Source organism: Theobroma umbraticum, unplaced genomic scaffold (genome assembly GCF_002168275.2).
Source record: "Theobroma umbraticum cultivar Fairchild unplaced genomic scaffold, ASM216827v3 scaffold_95.0, whole genome shotgun sequence".
In the NCBI taxonomy this organism is placed as follows: Eukaryota; Viridiplantae; Streptophyta; class Magnoliopsida; order Malvales; family Malvaceae; genus Theobroma; species Theobroma umbraticum.
In genome coordinates this window covers 5,892,535-5,918,822 of record NW_018397257.1, presented here as the reverse complement: position 1 = coordinate 5,918,822, position 26,288 = coordinate 5,892,535, and the positions used below count along the sequence as shown (strand labels likewise).

The following is a 26,288-nucleotide window of genomic DNA, read 5'->3' as shown; positions in this document are numbered from 1 at the left end:
CTTTTGCCCTCCCTTATAGCCTTCCTAAAGAGACTAGAGTTAAAATTTGTTTCCATAAGTTTTGTCTTGAACATTACTTGTTTTAATTGTCTTCAGTGGACAAAAAAGGGTGGATAAAAAGTTATTTCTTTGGCTATCTCAAATTTTAAGTTTAAATATGTTAGTGATATGAGAAGAATATAGAAAATTATGATACCTTTTCTGTGTAGGCTGGGCATGGTTTGGAAGCGTAAGATTCACAAGATGGAGGATGAAAGGAGGGCAAAAATTCTAATTCAATGGTTAAACTTACTCTGAAAAGCCCAGCCCAAAACTAGAAGTGTACGAATAATCGATAACGGACTACACAGCGTTGGCACAACCCGGGTTGACTTAAATTGGGTGGTATTTCGTCACAGCTCGCGACGGCGGTCTGCCTAGTGATGGGCTCGCAAGCCCTGCCGATTGGCCTAGCTAGCATGGCTCGTGACTACAAAACTGATTGTGCCAATTATTAGTTATTTAAGTTGAATAGTTCTTTATATGAAACATGGTTGATTAGTGATTAAATTCACCTCAACAATCCAATTAAACTTTGGTTCTTGTGTTTTTTCAAAAGGAATTAATCTTTGATTCTCAAATGCAAAACAAATTTGTCAAAAAAAAAAAATCAAAACAAGTAAGTGAAACACATGCCAAGTGGATCATGCACAGCGCAACAATCTGTTGTAGGCATAAATAACACAAAAATAAAGATTTACAGATCAATAGTTTATTAATTATTGACGATCTAAGTTTTCATTTACATAAAACAAATTAGTATTAGTATTAGTACGGTAATAAAATAAAGGGGCAGAATACTAAAGTACTGGTAAATAGTAAAAGACTTGCAGAAGAGAACTTCGATTTGACAACGGTATGAGCTTTCATGTCAGTCTTCATAGTTTATATAACACCATTTCCCTCTCTCTGTCTCTCTCTCTCTCTCAAACGCCTCTTCAAAGTTCGCCAAATTGATTAATCTCTCTTAAGTCTCCTTCGTTATCTTGAGAATTTTTTTTTTCCATAGTCATTCTTTTTTTCACATTTAATTTCTTTATTTCAAATCGAATCAGTCGACATGACGTCATGTTACCACCGCTTAACGGCCGGTCAAACGTTACCGGACATTCCGGTTCAACCGCCGAAGATAAAACCAACGGCATCCAACATTCCCCTCATCCCTCCTCGGCCCTGCATAAATCAGCGGCCAGTTAGAATCGTCCTGCGTTTGAGAAAGTGTTGGAGAGTGGAGGCGGTGGGGCCGGTTGGAAGATCGGAAGGTGGAGATGGCGCGAAGAAGGCAGGACCGGGAGCAGGGCCAGGACCAGCGCCGTGCTCGTATTCGGTGGGGAATCAAAGGGTGGGAGATCGGACGGTGGAGACTGGGAGGAGAGAGAGGAAGCGGGCGGTGGAGGTGGTGGTTGCAGCGGGGGTAACGGTGGTGTTAGGAGTGGGGAACCGGGTGCTGTATAAGCTGGCTTTGGTTCCTCTCAAGCATTACCCCTTCTTTCTGGCTCAGCTCGCCACATTCGGGTACTCAAAAACTCTGTTAATATTAATTTGTCTTTTCTTTTAAATTGTCGTTTTTGGATTAGCGTGCGCGTGTCTTTAGACTTTTCCTTTTCTAAGTTGTACTTCCGCCAGAGCTTCGTTTGCTGCTTCCACGTCCGTAGTTGTGTTTATTAGGTATGCTAATAGTGGTAAAAATTTAATCAAAAAATTGCGTCTTTTCTAAAGGCCTAGCCATGTCGCGGATGCCCGATGCTTAAGAATTTTTTGAACAACAGAACATGTGAAAAACATGTGTTTTTTTTTTCTTCTGGTTTGTGTTTTCCTCTTTGTCAGTTTGCCTATTGAGAGCAATTACTGAAAATAACTTTCTGTTTGGGAAATTTGTCCAAAACACGGGTTCCGTTTCAGAAAATATGGTAAGTGTTTTTATTAATTTGCAATAAATAGTTAAATATTTATTTTAAATAATTTTTTACTTGTATAAAATATATAATATTTTGGCATTTCTTTTTTCAGATGGCAATTGGTAGTACTGTTTAAATCAAATTTACAGTAATATGTTATTATAATGAAAAGTTTTTACATTTATTTATTTTGGATACCTATGGGAATAGAGAATCTTTAATAAACAAAAATCGGCTGGAATAATCTCACCTGAAAATAACGAACATTTTATGGCCAAACTTGGCTGCTTGCGCAGGAAGAAGCAGCCAAAAACTATAATGGAGTCTTAACCTAGTCTAATTGTCCTCTCGTGGAGCGTGCCGGTCCCAAATCACTGTGCCCGAGTCATCTAACTTTTCAATATCCCATGTCTTATTTTCCCCCAAACAAAATATCCTCTCAATTTTTTCTTTTTTTTTTTGACTACTACTACTACACCATTCGGCCAGTTGCCAACTCTTTTACTGTTATACTAAAAATTTACTTTGTGTTGAATGGTATCTATCAATTTTGTCTGTTAAAATCTTGAAATATTTGAATATAAAAAACAACGTCATTACTGAATTAGTTATATCTTAGTAATTAATATATATATGTATATGTTAATAATTAATTAGATCATCTTAGCCTAAGCTTTTGCTTTGATAAAAGAAAAGTGTTTGAGCTTTTGCTATTTTGCTTTGCGCATTTTTTTTCCAAAGTATATTGTCTGATTAAATCATCTAGAATGTTAGTTCATGACCATCAATTGTGACTTAAAGACTTTAGGGGAAATCATTGTAATTTTGTGTTTTATACCCACTTAACTTGAGTAGGGAATATTCTTTGAAAGAGCAATGATGAGTTTAGCTTTAAAATATAAATTATGTGTAAAGCTATAGAGTGGCACGGGTTTGCATGATTGACCTTGCTTGCACATGGCTTTGGTTTGTGCATAAGGAAAATGTTACACTACTTTTAGCTGGTTCTCTAAGCTTGAAATCTTTAATCATGTGAAACTAATATGATTTATGTATGAGAGTTTCATAAGATCATCTTTGATTTATTTAGAATATTATCTTAGAATAAGCTTATATTCTTTTTGTAGCATCTTTTGTGGAATATCAAAAGTTTCTAATTCCTAATCTTCTTATCGCGTTTAAATACGAAAGTTGATAAGAGAAAATTATTTCAAAAAAAAAAAAGAAGAACAAAATATACTTGAGAAGGAAATAATTTGGTCATATTGACCTTTACAAGTGGTGGGTTCAAATGGAATGAGATCCATAGGGGAGAGATGGTATAATTAGTCAGATACAAAAGACAGAAGGAACCAAAGATGGTAGTGCAGCGCCACACATTGATTTCCATTTATTGAAAAAGGGGTTGATATGATATCATCACCTGGACTTATTACACTTGTGGTGGGACAAGGTGGCACCTTTACCTTTATGTTAGACAGTGCCCCACCTAGAGTGGCTTTCGTCTTTGATTTTGGTTTGTGGTCTTGAATCAGCCTTTTCCTTTTAGGCGTTTAATATATATGGCAGTGTTTATTTTGTTTTTGAGCAAATATAACAGTGTCTATACCTTATACTACTTAATTTCAAATAACTATTTAGACTTTTATTGAAACTAGTCACTTATTTTTAACGTATGAGTATAGTCTTTTTTATTAACTTCTTCTGAATTATAGTTCTGAGTATTTTTTTGTTTATCCGCATCACACTTTGTAATGAAAAGAAAACATATTTTTAAATTAAAAACTTTTTCTGATTATTTTAAAATGAATTTATAAGTATATGTGGGGCAATAACAATTATATCAATGAATAATGATATTAAATAACTTCAACAACTTTGATACACTAGTGTTTTGTAGGACTCAGTTTATCTTTATAAAATGGTCACTGTTCATACTAATATTTTAATATTAAAATCTTAAAATATTTTAGACATTGTCTTTATATCTATATCTATAGTACCGAAACCTCAATGTAGTTGTCAATTCTGACATTCAAGAATTATACACAAACATATATATGTAGTACCCAAATTTGAATTTATATTGTTAGACTATTTTATATATTTTAAATGATACATATTTATCATTTATATACACGTTTTCACACACATGCATACACGTTGTTATATTATCAATTTCTATATATTTAGTACTCAAATTTGAATTTATATTGTTTGAATATTTTATATATTTTAAATGTTATATGTTGATCATTTATTTATTTATTTTACACACACATGCATACACAGTATAATTTTATTAATTTTTTAAAAGGGTTATAAGTTTTAAATTATTTTTGGTACATAGTTTATAAGTTTTAAATGTGATACTGGTAAATGCAACTATGTTAGAATTTTGAAGAAGTATTGAGTAAATTATGTGAAAAGCCCTACCTCTCTTACTCTTGATTTGTTGTTTTCCAGGTATGTACTTGTATACTTTTCCATATTGCATCTCCGATATCATGCCGGTATAGTTACAGATGAGATGCTTTCCATGCCAAAAGCTCCATTTCTTGCTGTTGGCCTTTTGGAGGCTCTTGCTGCTGCGACTGGAATGGCAGCTGGAGGTTAGCCCGTGCTCTAATGTCTGTGCATGTTGTCTACTTCACACACTTAAATTTCTAGGACATCTTTTTATGGTGATATTGGAATATGTTTTTCTTTATAACATGACTTCGCATCCATTGTTTTTGTTACTTTTTGAGATGAGATCTCTTTTTGGTTGGGATCTTTAGCATCTTTGAAGGTACAGTCCTGTACTAATGTAGGTGTTAGAAGTGAGATATTAGAGTTTTCAAAATTCTAAACACTCCATGCTGATTTCTTAATATTATTTGCACATTTCTGTTTGTTGGTTGTAGCTCTTCACTTTCCTCAGAATATACTCTTTTGTATTTGTAAACATCAGTTTTCACTGAAAATTCACATATTTGAGAAATGCCTTTAGCTTGGTGGCTTTCAGCCTTGTATCACCCTGTGTGAAAGTAGTTCCCTATATTTATTTTCTTCTTAATTCATGTTGAAGTGAACATGATCTGTTGGGAGTAAATAATAGAGTTTTCGTTGTTTTATTAGTTTTTTAGCTACTTTTTTTTAATTCTAATTTGTATTTTTCTCAATCTTTGTTCAGCAATTCTATCTGGGGCATCTATTCCAATTTTGTCTCAGGTAAGAAACATTTATGTTCAACATCGAATGCAACCCCCATTTTACTAAAGCACTAGTGTCTTCATTGGGCCAAAAATGTTGCTTTCAACTATGAACTGCTAAAGCCAAAAGGTCTTGAACTGAAGGCCGATATTACCTCTCTGCCTCTGTGGGAGAACCGGAAAAGAAGACAGTGATTAGGAAGGTTTTGAGAGAAATAATAGCTAAAATAAACTTGAAAACAACCATGTATACATGTGAAGAAGCAGAACAAATCTGCTGGTTGCTTTTTCTATTGGGTAGATTTGTAAGGGTTTTTAAGCTGTAAATTTTTACTTGAGGATTCTAGAAAGAATGTAGCTGGATGAGACTATCACATAATTCAGAACCTCTCCAAAGTTATTGGCTAGAAACAAAAAAGCTGAAGGAAGAAGATGTGTTTCCATTTCATATTCATCTAAAGAATAGTTGACCTAGGTCTCTCATAATCTGATGATTTTCCTGTTACAGATTTCAATTTAGAAATTTGTTGTCACGCTCACTAGAGCTTGTGACACTAAACATTTTTATGCATAAGCACTGATTAGTTACTTTGGTCTATGACTTCTGCAGACATTTCTTGTGTGGCAAATTCTCCTGTCCATTATTTTTCTTGGGAGGAGATATAGAATAAATCAACTAGTTGGATGCTTTCTTGTAGCTGTTGGTGTAATTATAACTGTAGCAAGGTAACTTATAACTGTTTCAAATCCTAATCTTAGATTGATACATCTATGAATTTTGTTCTTGCAGCTTCACTTTCTAGATGTCCCCTCAAATTACCTGGTTTATAGAGGGCCCTGAAACAGAATGAGAGCCAAATTCTCTAGGCAAGAGAATTTGATTTGGAGTTTTAAAACGTAATAGATAGAATCATATTGCCTTTTCTTAGTGGATTTTAATTGCAGTAAGTCTCACGAAAAGTAGCATAGTCTTCTTGGTATAGCTGCATGGAGAAAGATTGGCATAAAACTTGAGGCGTTGAAGCACCTTTAAGATGATTAAAGCAGAATAAATAAAAACACTAATTGACAAGTTATTGCTCTGAATGTTTTAGGAGTGGAAATGAAGTTTTAGACATTTGAGCATTCTCAGTTGTCTTCTTGTATAGCAACCTTGGAAGTTGCAGGTCTCTGTTTGGGCTTGTAATCCAATTATTATAGCTGTCTGAATGGCTTTTCATTTTTAATTGTAAATTGAATTGTTCATTACTGATTGGCAAATGTGTTCTTGAAGGATTGAATCAGTTTGAGGGCAAAGTGTTGTTGTATTCATTTGACAAGAGAATTAAACTGATTATGTTAAAAATGTGAGAAAAAGAAGTATTTAAGATGATATTCCTGGTAGCGTCGATGTTGACTACTTCATCCATTTGTAAGGCCGGCTAAACTTGTCAATATTTTTGTTTTAGCATGATAAGTAATTCATATTGGTTTAGTGTAATTTCCTATGTGAATCTACTAATTTTGAAGACAAATCTGCATTATGGTTGCTGACATTATTTAGATTAAATTCAGATAATACAGATATACTTTTATTTGTTGCAATGGTGGTGATTTGAGACACAGTCGCTACCTTCTTGTAATGTGTGATGTACCAGTTTGCTCTTAATGATTGTTCCTATACAAGAAATTGAGAATAAGACTTATTGCCTGTGTTTTCTTCTGCAGTGGATCTGGCACTGGTTTTTCATTGAAGGAAGCTGGCATATTTTGGAGTCTATTGATGATAGTTTCTTTTTTGTTGCAAGCAGCTGATACTGTGCTGAAGGTTGTTGGCTTTCTTACTGAAATCTAATTATTCCCAAGTTCTATTGTAATGCATTCATATAACAGCTGATATTTTATTCATTTGCAGGAGGTAATCTTTTTAAATGCTGCTCAGCGATTAAAAGTATGATGTTTACTGTTGGAATATTTCCTATATCTTGTTGGTCAAATTGAACATAAAAAGCTGAGAAATATTTCTGTGAGTTCATGCATTGTATTAAAGATTGTTATCTTGCATTTCTTGCAGTGTGGTTCTGTAGATCTATTTGTTGTAAATTCCTATGGATCTGCATTTCAAGTAAGTACCTTGTACTGAATTACAATTTTTGGTTCTGTGTCAATTTATTTTTACAGTCTGCTTTTTAATGGTCTTTTTGTTATATGTCTTGGTTGAATGTTGATGTGATTGTACCATGTTTAGTGCAGGCATTGTTCATTTGCTTACTTCTACCCTTTTTATCGAAACTTTGGGGCATTCCATTTTGTCAGCTTCCAAACTATCTTAAAGATGGTGCAGCTTGCTTCTTGAACATTAGTGGTACCATATCAAGTGGTAAGCCGTAATTGTTTTATCATCTACTATTTGTTGTAAAGGTCTACAGATTCCATTCTTAGCAGTGTAGACAACAAATTTATTTCAAATGGGAAGGCATAGTGTGCCATGAATCTGTCCATAAACTGCATGTGCCGTAATGATGTAAGAAATAGAGACATATTTTAGAAAATTTTAATAGATTATTGTACTACTGGAGGACTTGGATCCCGACTGATGGGCATGCTTAAATAGAGGTAAAGGTTGCTCATCTTCAGAGCTTGGCTGAGATAGAAGAAGCTTTATAGAATTTAATCATTCAATTTTTATTGATTCTGTAGACAAAACATTTTAGAAATACCAAGTATGAATAAAAAATCTTTATAAAGGTAAGGAACAAATGTGTCTTGTTTGACATAAAAGTAGCACCTGTGGAAATATAGAGGTTTTGAGAATGATAGAAATGTGACTTGTAGTACCAGTAATGGTAGCCTGTTGCACCAATGAACTTCTTAATTAGAAATCTTTGATAAAGAGACAAAACCCAAGATCAGGAAAGGGGGATATTGTCACACATACATAAGAAAGAAAGAATATATCGTAGTTCTGTTCGTTACTTATAAAGTTGGCTTGCCATTCAGATTAACCATTCTATTTTCACATAACCTTGTGCTGTGACTAGATTGTGTTTTTAATGGCGCAAGTGATTGATTTAGTTACTTTGCAATTTCATCGGCTACAGGATGTGATGGTGCACCACTACTGCCATTGCTGTTTGTTATTGTCAACATGGGTTTTAACGTATCATTGCTGCATCTCCTAAAGATATCATCTGCTGTGGTTTCTTCACTTGCATCTACTTTTTCAGGTATGTCTTTGTTTTCCTCTCTAATCCCTTTTCAGTATCGTTTTCTTGGTTGCAGGGATTTGGTCAAAGCTCCACTTGACCTATATGTTTGTGTTCGTGTCTACGTCTATATATATATATATATATGTTGGTTTTAAAGTTAAGCATGCACAAGTGGGTACTGCAAAGGTGCTTTTGGCAAGATTAGAACCTGAAGCTTGTAGCATGCCAACCATTTTGATAGTGCTCAAGTGCTAGAAGTTAATTTGATAAATCTGATTTGCCAAGCATTAATGCCAGTATGCCACTCTAAATAAGCGCCTTTGTCTCCCACAATCACTTATAAATTATATAAGAATCTGTCGGTGGTTTGTATGACTGAAATTTTATTATTGAATCTGCATGGCAGTGCCTATTTCAGTCTATGTGTTCACGCTCCCACTACCCTATCTTGGTGTTGCATCCTCGCTTCCAACTGGTTTCGTTGCAGGAGCAATCATCCTTGTTCTGGGGTTGCTAGTCTATGCTTGGTCACCATCTGGTTCCACCAGTGCCTTGGCATAACCTTCCAGCTAGAATGTTATAATCAACTGCTGATCGGCATTAATCATCATAATAGCCAGAGCAAGTCCGGCACTCCCCGAGTGTCAGGAATACAGCCGAAAGAGTAAGGAGAAAGTTGCTTTTGTATGATTAATCTTCTTTCCCAAGTGTGCATCATGATCCCTCTGTATGCAAGTGGAGGTGACAAAGAGGAAGCAAAAGGGTAAATAAGTGTTGGGGAGAGATTAGAGACATTATGGATTCTAGTGATTAGAGAAAAATAGGAAATCCAAGTGTATTAATTTAAATAACAGAATGATAGGATCATTGTCATCCGAATGAAGGAGAAATGATATCATTATTACTATTTGCAATTTTAAATAGAATAAACAATCATTATTTATGCTTAATTACTGAACCAAAAAAAAATATACATATTTATTTATTTAAAATTAATAAATAGAATATTAGCATTGACAAAGGTCTTACACGGAGATGTAAATGAGTTCAAAGTTACTCTCGAACTACTAGGATTGGAAAATATTTGAATTTGACTTGCCTATTATTACTTGCTTAAATAATTTGTCTAAATAAGGTTTAAAATTTTTTTTATATTATTTTGAGCAACTAATTAACTCAAATGAATTTCATTTGAAAATCAAGTAGAATGATGGGCAAAATTCAAAATTTTTAATGAAGTTGAGATTGAACTTGCCATTGTATTGAGTCAGTTTGGTTTAATTGAGGAAAATAAAACATATTTTATTAGAAAGTATTAATGCAGTGTGGATGTTGTATAATTGAATGTAATAAAATATTATGAATTTTATACTAATAAGAGATTAAATATAATTATAAGTTTAAAGATTCTTTTTAACTTGGGCCTAAATGAGTAACTGGATCTAGTTTGGGAAATTTATAAGGAGTTTGGGCCTGACGTTTTTGTTCAGGTATTTGGGCCTGACCTTTTGAATTTTCCATCGCTACTATTTCTAACGGGAGAAGAAAATGAAATTGAAAAGGTTGGTCCTCTTTTCTCTTTCTGTTTCTTTCTCCTACCAAGAGAGGAAAGAAAGAAAGAACGAAAAAAAACCGTCTTTCCCTATAAATATCTGCTAGGTTTTACGTTTATCACTGTTCTCAATTTGTTATTGCGAAGATCTCATCTTCTCAGTTTTGGTTTTATATTCCGTTTTTCTCTTCAGATTTTGAATATTCGATTCGGTTTTCTCTTCTCTTTTGTTACTTCGATTCAGCTAACAGGTTTGCAACTAAGAACGCAGCTGCTTTATTTTCTCTATGTTGTGATGATTTAGACCTCTAATTGAACTTCTTCGATCAATTTATTTCTTCTTTTTTCTTTTTTTTTTTAAATTATTGTTGATTCCAGAAATTTGGAGTCTCTTTTAAGATATATGTTGTTTGGCCGGTCAGAAAGGAATTTGGGCAATTTGATTTAATTTATTTAATTTAATTCTTGCTAGTACTTTGAAAACAATGATAATATTGAAAGATTTGAAACCAAAGCAGAGTTTTGATTGTAGCATAGGGTTTTGTAAAACCTGGTTAGGACTTTATTTAAATTAATTGGGTATTATATGATCTAATACTTCCATTAAACCTATAGATGTATGTATTCTGGTTGTGGAGTTTCATATTCAACTACTCTAGAAATAAAATTAATTGCACTGAACCTTTCAGCAGTGAAATGTAATCAGATACTTAGATGTAAATGAGGAGACTTTGTGATTTTTATGCTAATTAGGAGTACTTTAAAGTTGCCTTCAAAGTTATAAAGATTTAGGGATTTTCTTAATCAATCTGATAGCATCACATAAAAAGATTATATAAGCTTTGAAGGGCGTCTGATTGTTTTGGTAACTATATAATAAGATTATAACATTTGAATGATTGAAGTCCTGATGTTTCTTCTTGTACTTTTCTTAGTAAAATATCGTACAATTCATACTGGAAAGAAAGAGAAAAACTGCCCAACAGACATAAATTAATTAACAGTTCTGGGTTCATTTGTATACGTATTTATTCAATTCCAATCAAATATGATTTTGCTTTTTATTAATTGCTTTTGCTTTTGGCAACTTTTGAGGAACCAAAGGGCAAATGGTAGGAGGCATAAAAACAATAACAAAGAAACAGCCAAACGGGCCTTAATTTCTAAATTTTTTTATTCATGTTGATTTGAGCAGGGTAATTGTTGCAATGGGAAAAAAAAAACAAGAGGAAAGTGGTGCAACTGCAAAAGTTAAGGGAAGCAGCAAAGATGTGAAAAAAGAGAAACTCTCTGTTTCAGCCATGCTTGCTAGCATGGACCAGAAACCTGATAAAACAAAGAAGGGTGCGTCCTCTTTGACTGCTACTTCTGCTAAACCCAAGGCGAGGGGTCCAAAGGTTTCATCTTACACCGATGGGATTGATCTCCCACCGTCAGATGAGGAGGAGGAAGATTATGCCTCTGAGGAAGAGCAAACTCAGTCTAACAGGCACCAGAGGCAGAGCTTTAAGCCACTTGATACCTCCATAAGCGAAAAGGAACTGAAGAAACGTGAAAAGAAGGAAATGCTTGCTGCCCAAGTTGCCGAGCAGGCAAAACAGGAGGCCCTTAAAGATGATCATGATGCTTTCACGGTGGTAATTGGTAGTAGGGCTTCTGTCCTTGATGGTGATGATGAAGCAGATGCTAATGTCAAAGATATAACCATAGATAATTTCTCTGTGTCAGCTCGTGGGAAAGAGCTTCTAAAGAATGCCTCAGTTAAGATATCCCATGGTAAAAGATATGGTTTGGTTGGACCAAATGGGATGGGAAAGTCTACCTTGTTAAAGCTTCTTGCTTGGAGGAAGATTCCAGTGCCGAAAAATATTGATGTGCTCTTGGTTGAACAGGAGGTGGTTGGTGATGATAGAAGTGCCCTTCAGGCAGTTGTCTCTGCAAATGAAGAGCTAGTTAGGCTTCGAGAAGAAGTTGCAGTTTTGCAAAATTCATCTTCTGCTCCTGGAGGAGGGGATGGCAGTGATCTTAATGGGGATGATGCTGGAGAAAGGCTCGCAGAACTGTACGAAAAGTTGCAGATCTTGGGTTCAGATGCTGCCGAAGCTCAGGCATCAAAGATTCTTGCTGGGTTAGGTTTCACCAAAGAAATGCAAGGTCGTCCTACTCGGTCATTTAGTGGTGGCTGGAGGATGAGAATATCATTGGCTAGGGCACTTTTTGTGCAACCAACACTTTTGTTATTGGATGAGCCAACTAACCACCTTGATCTTAGGGCTGTTCTTTGGTTGGAGGAATATCTATGCCGTTGGAAGAAAACATTGGTGGTTGTCTCTCATGACCGAGATTTTCTTAATTCAGTTTGCACGGAAATTATTCATCTCCATGATTTCAAGCTCCAGTTCTACCGAGGAAACTTTGATGATTTTGAATCAGGGTATGAACAGCGTCGTAAAGAGATGAATAAGAAGTTTGAAATTTATGAGAAGCAGGTAAAAGCAGCAAAAAGGTCAGGGAGCCGAGTTCAGCAGGAGAAGGTAAAAGATCGAGCTAAGTTTGCAGCTGCAAAAGAAGCGGCCAAGAGCAAGGGAAAGGGCAAGATTGATGAGGATGAACCTCCAGCTGAGGCCCCGAAGAAGTGGAGAGATTACAGTGTGGAGTTCCACTTCCCTGAGCCTACTGAACTAACGCCGCCTCTTTTTCAGATAATAAATGTAAGCTTCAGTTATCCTAATCGGAAGGATTTCAGGCTCTCAGATGTTGATTTGGGTATTGATATGGGGACTCGGGTTGCCATTGTCGGGCCTAATGGAGCTGGTAAATCTACTCTTCTGAACCTTATTGCTGGTGATCTAGTCCCAACAGAGGGTGAAGTACGAAGGAGTCAGAAGTTGAGGGTTGGGAGGTATTCACAACACTTTGTAGATCTACTGACTATGGAGGAGACACCGGTACAGTATCTTCTTCGTCTTCATCCAGATCAAGAGGGACTTAGCAAGCAGGAGGCTGTCCGGGCAAAACTTGGGAAATTTGGACTTCCCAGCCATAATCACCTCACACCAATTGCAAAATTATCTGGAGGGCAGAAAGCTCGAGTTGTTTTTACTTCAATTTCCATGTCAAAACCTCACATACTGCTTTTGGATGAACCTACAAACCATTTGGACATGCAAAGCATAGATGCTCTGGCTGATGCACTAGACGAGTTTACTGGTGGAGTTGTCCTGGTAAGTCATGACTCTAGGCTCATATCACGGGTATGTGAGGATGAAGAAAAGAGTCAAATTTGGGTAGTAGAAAATGGGACTGTGACCACATTTCCTGGTACTTTTGAAGACTACAAAGACGAGCTGCAGAGAGAGATTAAAGCAGAGGTTGATGATTGATGTGGCAGTTAATGCGGGCATTAAGTTTTCCATTATATTTATATTTTGTCATGTAAGTGCACTAAAATCTGCAATTTTCTCAAATTTGTATTTCTTTTATATTTTCCTGGAGAATATGTGAGGGTCCACCTGTGTTGCGGATTTGTTTGAAATTCAGAGCCTGTTAATCTATGAATTTGGCAGTGTACACTAGGAAAAATGGAATGCAAGCGCAGTATGAGTTAATAAGTAATATGAGTTATGTTTGAAATTCATTTTCAGGATGTTAAAACTATTATATTTTTCCAGATTATGTAGCACAATTACTGTGCCTGAATTACTTCTTTTAATTAGCTGTTGCATGAAGTCCATAGATAAAAGTTGACTCTGCGTTTGGCGGTGTCATAATTTTTGTTACCTATTTTGCATTAGTCAGAAAGAATGGACTGGCGATGCGACTCAGGCTGCTTGAAATCTGCGTTTTGCATTTCTATGATGAAACTTGTTTGAGAATGCTAGTAGCTCTTCACCTAGCGTTGCTCTAGGTGGAGAGTCTGTTTGCATCCGACAAGCGGAATAGTCTGCAGAGAGGCTTCTAGCTTTACTTTGGCTTATGATATTAGAGTCATTTTTCTTTTAAGTTCCAGTTTTGACCAGCTTGAAGCAAAAAATACATATTATTCAACGATTAGACTGGCACGTATCTTCTTGTGAGCTAGAAAGCAAGCAAGCTCATAGTCTCATTGTTAAAGTACATGGAGAAGAAACATGATTGGTGACTGCTTTTTGGAACTAAACGTGTTCTTTGGACAACCTTTTTCAATAAATTGACGTGGGCAACCTTTACATATTATCGTATTAAGTAATGGATTTTAGTGATTAAATATATATATACATATATATACACACACATCAAACAAAAATCATTATTTAATAACAGTTAACGGGAAAAATATTTATTGAATGATATAGAAAGAACGCAGTTTGAAAAAACACCTTCGCCTACTATGAATATTTAGGAGTACATTCATCAAGGCGATATCACATTAACTCGCTACATAATATTTTTTTCAGTTTATTTGAGATGCTATTTAAAAAAAAAAAATCTTATTGGACCTTCACATAGAGTTTGGATCCCCAACAGAATACGCTAGCATTTCCCAATGGATTTGGAAAATCAACAGACACGGAGTCTGATGGAACCGCGCCCAAAGTCAAGCGGGCTGGTGATATTTGTCCTTTCTATCTACACAACTACAAGAGTGAAGTGAGCTTAGCCTTAGCTCCACAGATTTCGATTTCATGGCTCATTCCTTAATTTCTCTGCTTTTACTCTCTTTTCTTCTTCTCTTCGCCTCTTTTCCCCAATCGCAATCAAACCAGGTACTTCAATTTTTCTCTTCATTTCTTGAATCTTGAAGTGAGTAATATTGAAGAACTTAAGATGTAATACAAATCAAGAAGCTTTTATTTATTGTGATTACGTTGAAGAAATGACTGTTGTATGATTCTTCCTTTTTTGGCAAGTAGATAAAAGAATTTGGGATAATATTGAAAAAAACAGAAAGAATTTTTGATTTTTACTAAAGCTTTCAGGATGATTTGGATAGACTTCCCGTTTAATTGTTCTACTATAATTTTATTATTTAACTAACAAAAAAGCCTAAGTGTGACAAAATTGATTAAAGTGATCGTGTATGTGTTGAATTTGGAGCAGTTTTGTGATGCTGGGATTGGAAATCATGAGTCAACGTGTGGGATTTCGCCATCATCGTCGTCATCAAAGCTGTTGATTAAGGGAGGAACCGTTGTGAACGCTCACCAGCAGGAGATAGCTGATGTTTATGTGGAAGATGGCGTTATTGTGGCTGTCAAGCCTACTATCAAGGTAAGATGCTCATGCTTTGACATTAGCAAATGCAGATTTGTGAAATACTGTAGTGAGATTGGTCATGTCAATTACAGAATTGAACCTGCCTTTTTCAATTCTTTACAAAGGACAGATTGCACTGCTTATGATTTTGTTGTTGTAAGTTGTTACATCTTCTGAGCGATTTTCAAACTATTAGAAATTATTGTGAAATCTAACGCTGCTTTTTCATTGCATAAATGCAAGCTAATTAACTAGTATTTTGAAGTGAGTTTAGAAATGTTCCCAAGCAAAGTTCTTACTATAATTTATGCTGTTGTTTGCTCTTGATGTTTAAATTTATGATTGTGTTTTATGATTCTATATACATTCTGAACTGTTTTTGCAGGTTGGAGATGATGTTACCTTGCTTGATGCCACTGGAAAATACGTCATGCCAGGTTATCTCCTCGTTCCATGACTAAATGATAGGTTTTTGACTTTTTGTGGAATTTTTAACTGTGGATATAATTGAAGCAAATAACAAGAGATGTGCTCTAAAAAGCTTTAAGAAGATATTTTAAGAAGATTAATTATGTACCATCAATTTATGCGCATTTTATGTCATTACAATTAATTGAATTTTCTGGAAACTAAATGCGAGGAACAGGCTATTCCGTTATTTTTTCTGATTATTGTATTCATATTTCCTATTATCTTTCTCTCTCTCTCTCCCTTTTAAAAAAGGAAGAATTACAAATCCTCTAAAACATGAATCTATCTGTCTAGAAAGTAACTTTTCATGTGGCACCTGAACAAGATTTGTTAATTTTAGAGTTGTACTTATGGAGGATGTGGGCCTACATATTTGATGAGTCTCATATATGTATACAAATGTAACAATTTATCTTGTAGATCTTTCATATTCATTATATTGTTTCTTTTTGGCGTGTAATAAATCTTGGTCAGCTTATAATGTTGAATTCTTGTCTCTCATGATGTTGTTTATGTTATATATATTTTAGGGCATTCATTTCTGTCTATGTATTCCTTTCTTTGTAACATAATATCTACATGAATTTTTAATCTCATACTTAAGTACATAATTGCTCTGTGTTGGTTAATTTTGACCTCATCAAGGGCTTTGTGAAGTTATTTCCAGATCTCCTGAAACCTCAGTAGCTAAAGACGTCTTGTTATGTTCCACCACTTTACTAGCTCTGTAATGTTAACAGGAGGAATTGATCCTCACACGCACCTAGCTATGGAGTTTATGGGTACTGAGACGATTGATGACTTCTTTAGTGGTCAGGCTGCAGCATTAGCAGGTGGAACAACAATGCATATTGACTTTGTTATACCAGTTAATGGTAGCTTGGTAGCAGGTTTTGAAGCCTATGAAAGGAAAGCAAAGAAATCTTGTATGGATTATGGTTTCCATATGGCAATCACAAAATGGGATGAATCAGTTTCAAGGGAAATGGAAATAATGGTTAAGGAGAAGGGTAAGATTCTTTATCTTTCAGATTATGTGTTGTAGTATCTATGATGCAAGCTTCTTTGACATTTCAGACTTCATAATCTGTACTTATTACAAAATTTGTAGTAGATAGCTGAATTAAATCTAATAGTGTACTGATGTAATTTTTTCAACTTATAGGCATCAACTCTTTCAAGTTTTTCATGGCATACAAAGGTTCTCTCATGATAAATGATGAGCTTCTACTGCAAGGACTGAAGAGGTGTAAGTCTCTTGGTGCCTTGGCTATGGTCCATGCTGAAAATGGAGATGCTGTATTTGAGGGACAGAAGAGAATGATTGAGCTTGGTATTACTGGTCCAGAAGGGCATGCCCTTTCTAGGCCTGCAGTGGTAATTCTTGAAATGCATTCTTTAATTTTGTTAATTTGTTTTTTCTGCTGGTAGTGCTTGCTCTTGCTTTCATATTCTACGTTACTAGTCTTAGTTTTGGCTTTTTGAAACTTTTGGCAGTTTGTTAAATCTTGGTAAGTGGTTAATCTCTCTTGATCATTTAATACCTCTGATTGTATTTTCATTGCTCTTTCTAATGAATCTCATTATAATTTCCAATCACAAGTGGGGAAAGATTTTTTTTTCCTACCTTAACCACTGATGCCAAAGGTCAGCAGTGACTGGGATGTCAAAAGGGTGAACTTCAAATGATATGCCTCTTCAGAGATTAATCAAACTTATGCATACTTTTTTTTCCCTTTTAATCCTTTTATTTATTCATGTAGGAATTGGGAAACATAGTCTCCTAGAGTGCACTTAGAGATATGTATCTGTGTAGTACTTTTCTGCCATAGTTTTCCCACAAGATTATTAGGTAATTACAGCTAGTAGGAGGCAAGAACTACTTGCATCTGCTCCCTTTCCTTTCAAAAAGGGTACTTAAATGTCTAAGAAAGGATAAATTATGGCTCAGTGTTCACTATTTTTTTTTTTTTGAAAGACATGTTCGCTATTTTAGCTGATTGCATCAAGCTGTTTGTGTATTATCAGCTAAACTCTTATCAGATAGATGGTTCTTTCTGTTTATTTGTTCTTTTCCTTGAGAATACTTTATTCTGTGCACCTTTGAGCATATGTTACACTCATGACTTAGCCTTCCCATTTAATCTCCGTGCAGCTAGAAGGTGAGGCAACTGCTCGAGCAATTCGTTTGGCAAGGTTTGTGAATACGCCTCTTTATATCGTCCATGTGATGAGCATTGATGCCATGGAAGAAATATCTAAAGCTCGAAAGTCAGGTTTTAAGTTCTCTAATATCTTAATCTATTTTCGTGATACATCTCTTTATCTTATCCATGTGATGAGTAATTTGTTTGGCAAGGTTTCTGCAGAAATAACAGAATGCTTTCGTAACCATACTGTAAACCCTTCAAAAAAGTAGTATGAATTATCAAAACAATATGATTTTCCCATATTTCCTTTTGTGCACATAACTTTTGATGCATGTTGGTAACTACATAATGGGGTCTGTGCATACATTATGGTACTGCTTGGTATCAGCTTCGGAATTATTCTGATCATCCAACTACTATGGTGATCCAAGATCATTCTTGTTGCTGATCTTGGATTATCATGTGTGTATTGAATTATGGAATCACATGGGAATCAAAGGCACATAAGGACATACTTGTTCCGTAATCTTCATTACATGGCTTGTTAATCTTAGATTTCCACATTTTATTATTCCTTCGGCATTGATCTGATATCTTAGTGATCAGTGATCTGGATCACCAAGGCCTTATCAAATATGGTTATCACATGGCTGAGTAGCATATTGCTGCTAATTTTGGGGTGACTGCCTCTTATCAGAGACCACCTATACTTTTAACGTGCTGTAACTAAATGAATTAGGGTTTGACTAGAAGAAGGGTAGAAAATAGAAATTATGCACTCATTAACCTAAAGTCCCTGTAATTAAGCAGAATAGACTATTTCCTATACTTTGAGTTGGTGTAAGGATTCCCATCGTGCTCAGTTAGAGCTATTTTGGAGACTTAATTTGGAAACGTCCTTCAGGGAGGAGTTTATAACAATATAAATGGTGCCGTATAAAAATATAAAAAATGTTGTCTGTTCAAAACTATCATTTTTTAATTTAATTGACATGCTATTCTTCAAGACAGGATTTCATGGGTAATGGCACCCAATAATTATTTACCGGTCATATAGTAAAATTTAATCCTTGAGGGTGTCTCGCTGCAAGGTCATAATTCTGCAGACGTTGTAGTTAATAAACTGACCATTTTTACTTGAACCCCGGTTCTTTTGCCTAGGATGTTTAGAGCAACTTTGTGTTGCTATTCATAATTTGTCTGAATAATCTTATCTATATGAGAAATAAAATTTATTATGTTTTATATGTTCTGTTTAAAACTTTCTTGAGAGTTAAAAGTCATTCTACTCGCTGTAAAAAATTTGGACATAGATAAATTGTTTTCTTTCTAGGGATTGTTTTTTGTTCAAGTTTTGAGAGTGGCTACTTTTTTGGAAGGTGAAAGGACCATTTCAGTTCACCCCCTTCCACACCATACTTTGGTGGGACCTTAGCTGGTAATGACCTTTGTGGGAGGTAGATTTGTGAACCCGAATGGTTGATAACTTTTTTCCTGTTACAGGGCAGAAGGTTATTGGAGAGCCTGTGGTTTCTGGATTGGTCCTTGATGATTCTGGGCTTTGGGATCCTGACTTCATCACTGCAGCAAAGCAAGAACCTTACCTCATCATTTTCTCTTTGAGCATATTGAATCAAATATATAAGTATTTTGAGGTGTTATGTTCTCACATTTCAGGTATGTCATGAGTCCTCCTATAAGGGAATCAGGACATGACAAGGCTCTGCAAGCTGCCCTTTCAACTGGAGTTTTGCAGGTCTCTCTTTCATCATTGATTTATGTAGTTAAAAAATAAGTACCGCACTTTAGGGACATTAGCAGCCATATAAACTCCTGGATTCTAGTTTCTTTGGACATCAAATCAAAAGGTTTCCAAAGCCTGCTGATATAGCTTTTTGGCAACTTGATTTGTGATAATTCTTCTACTGATCTGGCAGAAGAACTCAAATGATAAAGGACTCCTAATTTCTTCATGCTCGTTCCAAGCTCGAAGAGTGGCCATTTGTACAAATAAGAATCCCCTTTGATACATGATTGTCCTTCATATAGATAGCTATAAGATCTATGGGGCCTCAAATGTCAGTCTGTAGAATTTAGTCAGCAACTGTAAACATACTTAAAGAGACATAAGAACTGCTATTGGCAAAGGGCGAAGAGATTTCCTGAACGTTTTTTTCACTACTTGCAGCTTGTAGGAACTGATCATTGTGTCTTTAATTCTACACAAAAAGCTTTGGGCATTGATGATTTCCGGAAAATTCCCAATGGTGTCAACGGTAATATAAAACGGTTCCTGGCATTTGTGAATTTGCATTCTTATAATGACATGCTATTTAAGCCATCTCACATTGTGATACTTTTGGCAATCAGGGATTGAGGAGAGGATGCACCTGGTTTGGGATACGATGGTGGTAAGCTTTAGTAGACTTTTACCTCAATTTTTAAAATTAAACAATTGGATCTAGAGTCATATTCTATAATAATTTGTTTTCTCAAATATGACTTTATTTTCCAGGAATCTGGCCAAATTTCTGTCACTGATTATGTCCGGATAACAAGCACTGAATGGTATGATTTCATTGGAAAATTTTTATTTACAATAACCTCTTTGTCTGTTTTGCTTTCCAATTCATGTCATTAGAAGGACATCTGTTGATTCTGTTTTTGATAACTTAGTGTGTGCTCTTTCCTGCCTGCATACAAAGCATACGAAACCAATTTTAATATCCAAGATTTTCCAGTGCCAGGATCTTCAATCTCTATCCAAGAAAAGGGGCAATTCTTACTGGATCTGATGCAGATATCATTATATTTAATCCTAACTCGAGCTTTGAAATAAGTGCAAGCTCCCACCACTCTAGAACTGATACTAATGTCTTTGACGGTAGGAAAGGAAAGGTAATATCAATCTTCTTAATTTATTCCATTTGCTGTGACCAATAATTTACATTTTGTTCTCAATTATAATGCTAGAAGAGCCTTTTTTAAGTTTAGTTTGATTAAATATGTTCTTGCACTTGTAAAGGCAAAGTTGGTTAATCATGTCTTGATGATTAATTTATGCTTCCTGTCCTGGGAGTTTTCACTTTCTGGGGAACATAATCTTTTAACATTCTCCAAGCAATTCCTATTTCTTCAATATTTTACTGTCCTTGTTGTTCACTAGTTTGTGTTGTTACAGTTAAAATGTAAGATAGTAATTTATGGTATTTCAAGGTTTGGTTAAAATTGATATACAGTCATTCAAAGATACTAAAAGTGTATTATACACTTCTTCTGGTGTTCTTATGATGTAGGACAGCTCAAAAAGGTTCAGATACATGAACAATAAATCAGCAACTTATGTAGGATAGTTTAAGGTTTTGGAGGTTATTGTCTAGAGTTATTAGAGGGCAAATTGGAAAACTACATGAACAGTAAATTTTTTCTGTGATATAAGATCTAGATTGGATGGGAAAATTCACTTGTTAGAATGTTTGGCATATAGTTGCTGCGTCGGTGCTGTGGTTGGTACCTATATTTGGAATGCTAATTATGAGGGTCATTTAGTTGGGTTATGCTAGGGATTTGATACTTGAATTTTCTCTATGGTTCAAAGACAATTATTTACGGCCTATTTTTTATCCAAAGTAGTGCTGGAATTGTTTTATTAAAAGAAAATAATTAGGAAGAAAATTAGGAGTCATACCTAACCTAACCCATGGTTAGGGCATAACAAAATCCTAAAGTAAGGCACCATTGCTGAAAAATCTCTTACAAGTTTTCTTATTAATTGAAATAATTTTAGTGCTTAAAAATCGAGCTCTAGTAATTATTGTTTTACAAGGACTTGGGACTGAAAATAGTAAACATAGGACACGAAAATTAAGGTTAATATGCTAATGATTTCGAACAACTCATAATCTATAAAGAAAAGCTTCATAACGGTAAAGAGGCTCAAGTTAGAACTTACAATACTCGTACATGATAAAATTTTCTACTAATCAAGTGAAATATGTATATAATTAATAAAATACTCTGACCTAATTAAGGTACTATATTGGTCCAACATCAAATAATGAGCAGAAAGTTCAATTTTGGTTGACATCTTGATTGAAAACATCAGCTTATCAGAAAGGTACTGCCAAATGACGATACATTTACGGAAACGGTTTGAGTTGTTACAAGTTGAAAGAAGGTTTTGTATAAGGCGTAGGATCACTCCTTATAAACTAAGATATGTTGAGTTGTGATTTTTGTCCTGTTAGCACTGGTACTTGGTCCTATCTGTTTGCTTTGTCTCCCCCTCAAATTTTCCTATCTATTTATATCTCCAATATTCCTTCATGTGTAAACTTTCCAATTATCTATATCCAATATTCTGTGTGTATGCACTTGGGTCCAAGTACTCATTTTCATATGTGTGCCTTCCCAACATTGTCACCCATGTTAGGTTTTGAAAGGTTTCGATATGGTTTCTCAGGGAAAGGTTGAAGTAACAATTGTTGGAGGAAGAGTTGTTTGGCAAGATGATGAGCTGAAAGTTGTTCCTGGTTCTGGAAAGTACATAGAAATGCCTCCCTTTAGTTATCTTTTCAATGGAATTGACAAGTCTGATGCTAAGTACCTATCTTCCCTCCGAGCTCCTGTAAGGCGCTTTAACTCGGCATCTTAAATGGAAGGTACTTGTATATATTTGTATTTGTAAATAAATTAGAAGAAAATTACTCATGTTGAGTTTGAGCAACTAAAGGTAATAAGATTATGCAGAAAAAGTTTGTGTAACATACATGAATGCAACTTTGGATTTCAATATAGTAATCAATGTGTTGTACTTAATTTACACATTTTTTTGCTCGGCAGAAAAAATAATGTATGGATGACTAAGAATAAGTATATGCACTGAGACCATTTACATGATAATCATATTCAAATATTCAAGCTTTCTCTAGTTCATCACAAAAGGTTCAAATTTATCAATTTGAAAGCCAGAATCTGAAATGTGATTATAGCATTACATGTTTGAAAGTTTGGAGAATGGTAAGTTTACCAGGGCATCAAGGCTATAGTACGGCAATTTGTGTAAGTCATCGTTTTTCTCCTCTGCATGGGAAGTACGTTTAGGAGGATTAGAAATGAACACTTCAGCATTTTAAGTTTTCCTGGATTGTCGTTTTATTATTTTTCTTTAATTCAAAGTACTAATGAAGTAGTAGTTAGAATTCCTTGCAAAGGCATAGTTCTCCATGTAAGAACCCTTGCATGTTAACCAAGGGATACGGATAATATACAATAACAAGAAAACTGTGGTGTATGACTCAAGCTATGTGCTGCTCTCCTGTTTAACAACTCTACTTTTTGTCCATTATTGATATCTCACTGCAAAAAATTGATTGGATTATGATATTTCTTCTGTGGTCAAGAGAATGAGATCACTTCCTTTATTTATGATTGCCCTAAGTCTTGTGAATTTTGAAGCAGATGGTTTTGAGGTATTCAATTTAATAAGTTTTTTTTTTAACTTCCTTTAATTGATTGATTGCTGTTTAATTCTTGTCATGTAAATGCTTTTATTGAGAAGTTCATTCTGTGGAGTTGCTTGTGTTACAATTGTTTGTTGGAACCTTTGGAACAGTTGTTCTTTAGCATTGTTTCGCATGACCCTCAAATGCAACTAGCTATGTTGTTAGTTGGATGCTGCTTTCTATTTAATTTTCTTGTGCTAACCCTGTTTTAGTGCTAAGAAAGGAGATTAGAGCAGTTTGCTGTTACCCTTGGGAAAGTTATATGAAAGTTGACGAGGGAAGCCTGGCCAAGTGCTTCATACTTAGAAGCTGAGATTTTAGGTTTAATTGCTAGCTTGACAGTATGGATTTTAGGAGAGGGATCTTGTAGATTGATAGTTGTTATTGGCAGATGAGAAGTGGTGGTGGATCCTTTATGATCATTAAATTTGATCAAAACTTGCGAATAAAGCAGGGTGCGGTATTGTATACTGAACCATACTTACAGATACACAGTCTTGTGTGGGCAGATTGGTCCTATTCGAAGCAAAAATCCAGTAAATCTCTTGAAATCAACAACTTAGATTGAAATTATTTTCTTGTGTTTGAGCGAAGCAAATTGATAAGACCAGAAGAAAACAGCTCATGTAACATATGTATAGGTAACTTTGGGTGTCAGTTGATATAATAATCATGCCATTGCTCTGATAATCAGAGGTTAGAATCACGTATGATGGAGAAAGCTATACGTATTAGGAAGGATATTTACATGGCAGACCATGCTTAAAGCTTAAAACCTTCTGCTTAGTTCCTGACCGGAAGAACGCCTTATCAGTAAATCTACACGCCAGAAGTCTTATTCTGTTTAAGCTTTACATGGCCAAAAGACTGGCAGGTGGATCAAGGCCTGATGCAGCAATTAATGTAGGTCAAGATCTTGTTTTTCTTCTGCATGGCAACATTAGAAATGAGAAAAAGTGAGGGTATTTTCAAGTGGATGAAGCAGGATTTAGTGAAATGAAATGTTACCGTAACAGAATCTTCCTGGTATTGTGGCTGAGGTAATGAAGCAGCAGCAACGAAGTCCTGCTCATTTCCAAGGCTACGCCTAATATCAGTCTTCTGTTGCTTCCTGTTGGCCCGAGCCCGCGAGAAAACCATTGAATAATCCGTGGCTCCTGGACCTTTCTGATCCCACCCTCCAAATCGAGGAACAGACATCCATGCATTATTCTGTCAATACCATATAACTTGTTATTCATTAATATCTTCTCATTCTGAGTAATTAACTCCATGAATATTATCCTATAGAAGGGCAGTAAAACTTTTATGGGGAAGAGGAGAAGTTGGAAACAAGAATGAAATCCGCATAATGCATGGGTACAAAACAAAAAAAAAAAAAAGAGGATCAGGCTTATTACCTCCGTCCGCTGGGCCATGGTAGGGTGGGAGGCAGGAATAATTGAGATGATGATCAATTAATTAATCCCCAAATTAATATATGTGTGTGCTATATATATACATATAAATATATATGGGAATTAAAGATTGGGGTTTTGTTAGATGCTGCTGCATTATTTGGATAAAGTGGAAACAAAAAGGTGTTTTGCAACCATGCAACCCAGTTGGCTAAAACTAATTAAACCATTTTCAGTTAGGAACTGGTGGTAAGCATATAATGTGTACGTCCATGGAGTGCCTAAATTAGATTAGCATTTTGATTGGGAAAATGAGTAAATATTGTTAATGAAGGTTCCTTGGCATTGTTTGATTTTAAGTTTTATTACAAGATGTAAACATCAATTCTTTGAATCAAACAGTTACTACTCAACTAATTACTAGTATTATTGATTTGGCATCACTAATTAAGGCTTGGCCATAAAATAAAATTTAATTTGTTTTTATTATATTTCAATCAAGATTTAGAAAGAAAATCTAACCTGATTGTTACTTTTATTAATTTAATAATCATTGTTAAGTTTGATAAATGATTTTTTTAAAAATAAAATAATAAAAAGATATAATAGAGGAATTAAAAATTTAAATTTTTGTAAATAACAAATTAGATAACTTTTGCGCTAGTATTTTATACACATATATATATATATATATATAACGTTACTCATATATTAAAATAATTACATTTAAATTGGTGTTACAATATTTTAATTATTTGCTCAATGTAAAATAAATTTTGATTTACTTTTTATTTCACTAAACTAATGCAAAGTAATTATTAACAATCAAACAAATGGTGCTTAAAAAGGAAAATTATACGGAAAGCAAAAGAAGATTTTGATAAATATCTATCTTGTTGGTGGTGTGTGGACCAAAAGCGTTAATTTGGCTGTACTTAAATCATGAGCTTACTTAATCCTAGGTTTATAGGTAAATTAAGAGAATTCCATGTTAGTTCTTCATTTTGTTTGAATTGCTAAGGCCAGGAATAATATACTGGCTGACAAGAAAAGTAACGTCAGAAGTGGGCTTCCAGTAAAAGGCTTCATTAAGTTACTTGTCAGTTAAGTTTTTGTTTAAGTTCCAATCAAGAAAGACCTACAATAACTGGGATTTTCCTTGTCAAAAGCTAATCCTCTTTGGCCAAGGATTTGGATTCATCCTGACCTTGTGAGGATTTCTCTTCTACTATATATGTATACACACACTCACTCTCATCGGTCTCTTTTATTCTTCAAAACCCTATCCTGCTGCGCTTCACTCTGCTGCTTCTCTGATTCCTCTCCTCTCCTGAATCCTATTAGTGTTGTTTGCTTTCCATCTTCTTTCTTTTCCGAATACATCATCCTCAGGCAACTGATTGGAGTGAGACTGAAAGCATCAGCATGGTGCCTGGAGATACTTCTATAGATTTCTTGGTTCAAAAGTTGAACGCCGACAGAATAATTAAGTTCCTGGAAGAAGGTGATGGAGTCCCTGATCAAAGCCAAGATCCAACAATTAGAGTCTGTAGATACTGCCACCGAGAGTTCAAGTCGGCCAAGGCCTTGGGAGGGCATCTTCGGATCCATAGTCAGTACCAGAGTGGGTCAAAAGCTGGTATTCACCACTTGGAGAATA

The 26,288-nt window shown here is 35.0% G+C and overlaps 4 protein-coding genes across 6 annotated transcripts; 3 read left to right on the top strand and 1 right to left on the bottom strand.

Annotated features, from left to right (window-relative positions):
- The first annotated feature begins 799 nt into the window (after positions 1-799).
- Positions 800-9,307, top strand: CLT1 (CRT (chloroquine-resistance transporter)-like transporter 1). Of its 2 annotated transcripts, XM_021423374.2 has the most exons (10): positions 802-1,554; positions 4,404-4,549; positions 5,113-5,150; positions 5,742-5,857; positions 6,839-6,938; positions 7,026-7,061; positions 7,185-7,235; positions 7,364-7,490; positions 8,212-8,337; positions 8,726-9,304. In XM_021423374.2, exons 1-10 carry the CDS (start codon positions 1,100-1,102, stop codon positions 8,878-8,880), a joined length of 1,350 nt encoding a protein of 449 aa, XP_021279049.1. In that variant the 5' UTR covers positions 802-1,099; the 3' UTR covers positions 8,881-9,304. The 2 variants fall into 2 exon arrangements, with proteins under 2 accessions (XP_021279050.1, XP_021279049.1); XM_021423375.2 differs by lacking the exons at positions 7,026-7,061; positions 7,185-7,235 and having other exon boundaries at positions 800-1,554; positions 6,839-6,939; positions 7,425-7,490; positions 8,726-9,307.
- A 585-nt stretch (positions 9,308-9,892) lies between these two features.
- ABCF4 (general control non-repressible 4) lies at positions 9,893-13,525 on the top strand. Its single transcript, XM_021423079.2, has 2 exons — positions 9,893-10,122; positions 11,067-13,525. The coding sequence occupies exon 2, from the start codon at positions 11,080-11,082 to the stop codon at positions 13,252-13,254; it is 2,175 nt and encodes a 724-aa protein (XP_021278754.1). The 5' UTR covers positions 9,893-10,122; positions 11,067-11,079; the 3' UTR covers positions 13,255-13,525.
- Positions 13,526-14,391: 866 nt separating this feature from the next.
- PYD2 (pyrimidine 2) lies at positions 14,392-22,654 on the top strand. Of its 2 annotated transcripts, XM_021422836.2 has the most exons (13): positions 14,392-14,616; positions 14,951-15,121; positions 15,492-15,543; positions 16,318-16,587; positions 16,743-16,954; positions 17,733-17,853; positions 19,231-19,318; positions 19,405-19,483; positions 19,916-20,003; positions 20,098-20,138; positions 20,243-20,295; positions 20,469-20,625; positions 22,190-22,654. In XM_021422836.2, exons 1-13 carry the CDS (start codon positions 14,536-14,538, stop codon positions 22,379-22,381), a joined length of 1,605 nt encoding a protein of 534 aa, XP_021278511.1. In that variant the 5' UTR covers positions 14,392-14,535; the 3' UTR covers positions 22,382-22,654. The 2 variants fall into 2 exon arrangements, with proteins under 2 accessions (XP_021278511.1, XP_021278512.1); XM_021422837.2 differs by lacking the exons at positions 14,392-14,616; positions 14,951-15,121 and having other exon boundaries at positions 15,494-15,543; positions 16,245-16,587.
- A 1,141-nt stretch (positions 22,655-23,795) lies between these two features.
- LOC110412971 (RPM1-interacting protein 4 (RIN4) family protein) lies at positions 23,796-24,733 on the bottom strand. The gene is made up of 3 exons (XM_021423643.1): positions 24,632-24,733; positions 24,240-24,443; positions 23,796-24,158 (listed from the first exon to the last, which is right to left on the bottom strand). The coding sequence occupies exons 1-3, from the start codon at positions 24,647-24,649 to the stop codon at positions 24,111-24,113; spliced, it is 270 nt and encodes an 89-aa protein (XP_021279318.1). The 5' UTR covers positions 24,650-24,733; the 3' UTR covers positions 23,796-24,110.
- Between the last annotated feature and the right edge of the window lie 1,555 nt (positions 24,734-26,288).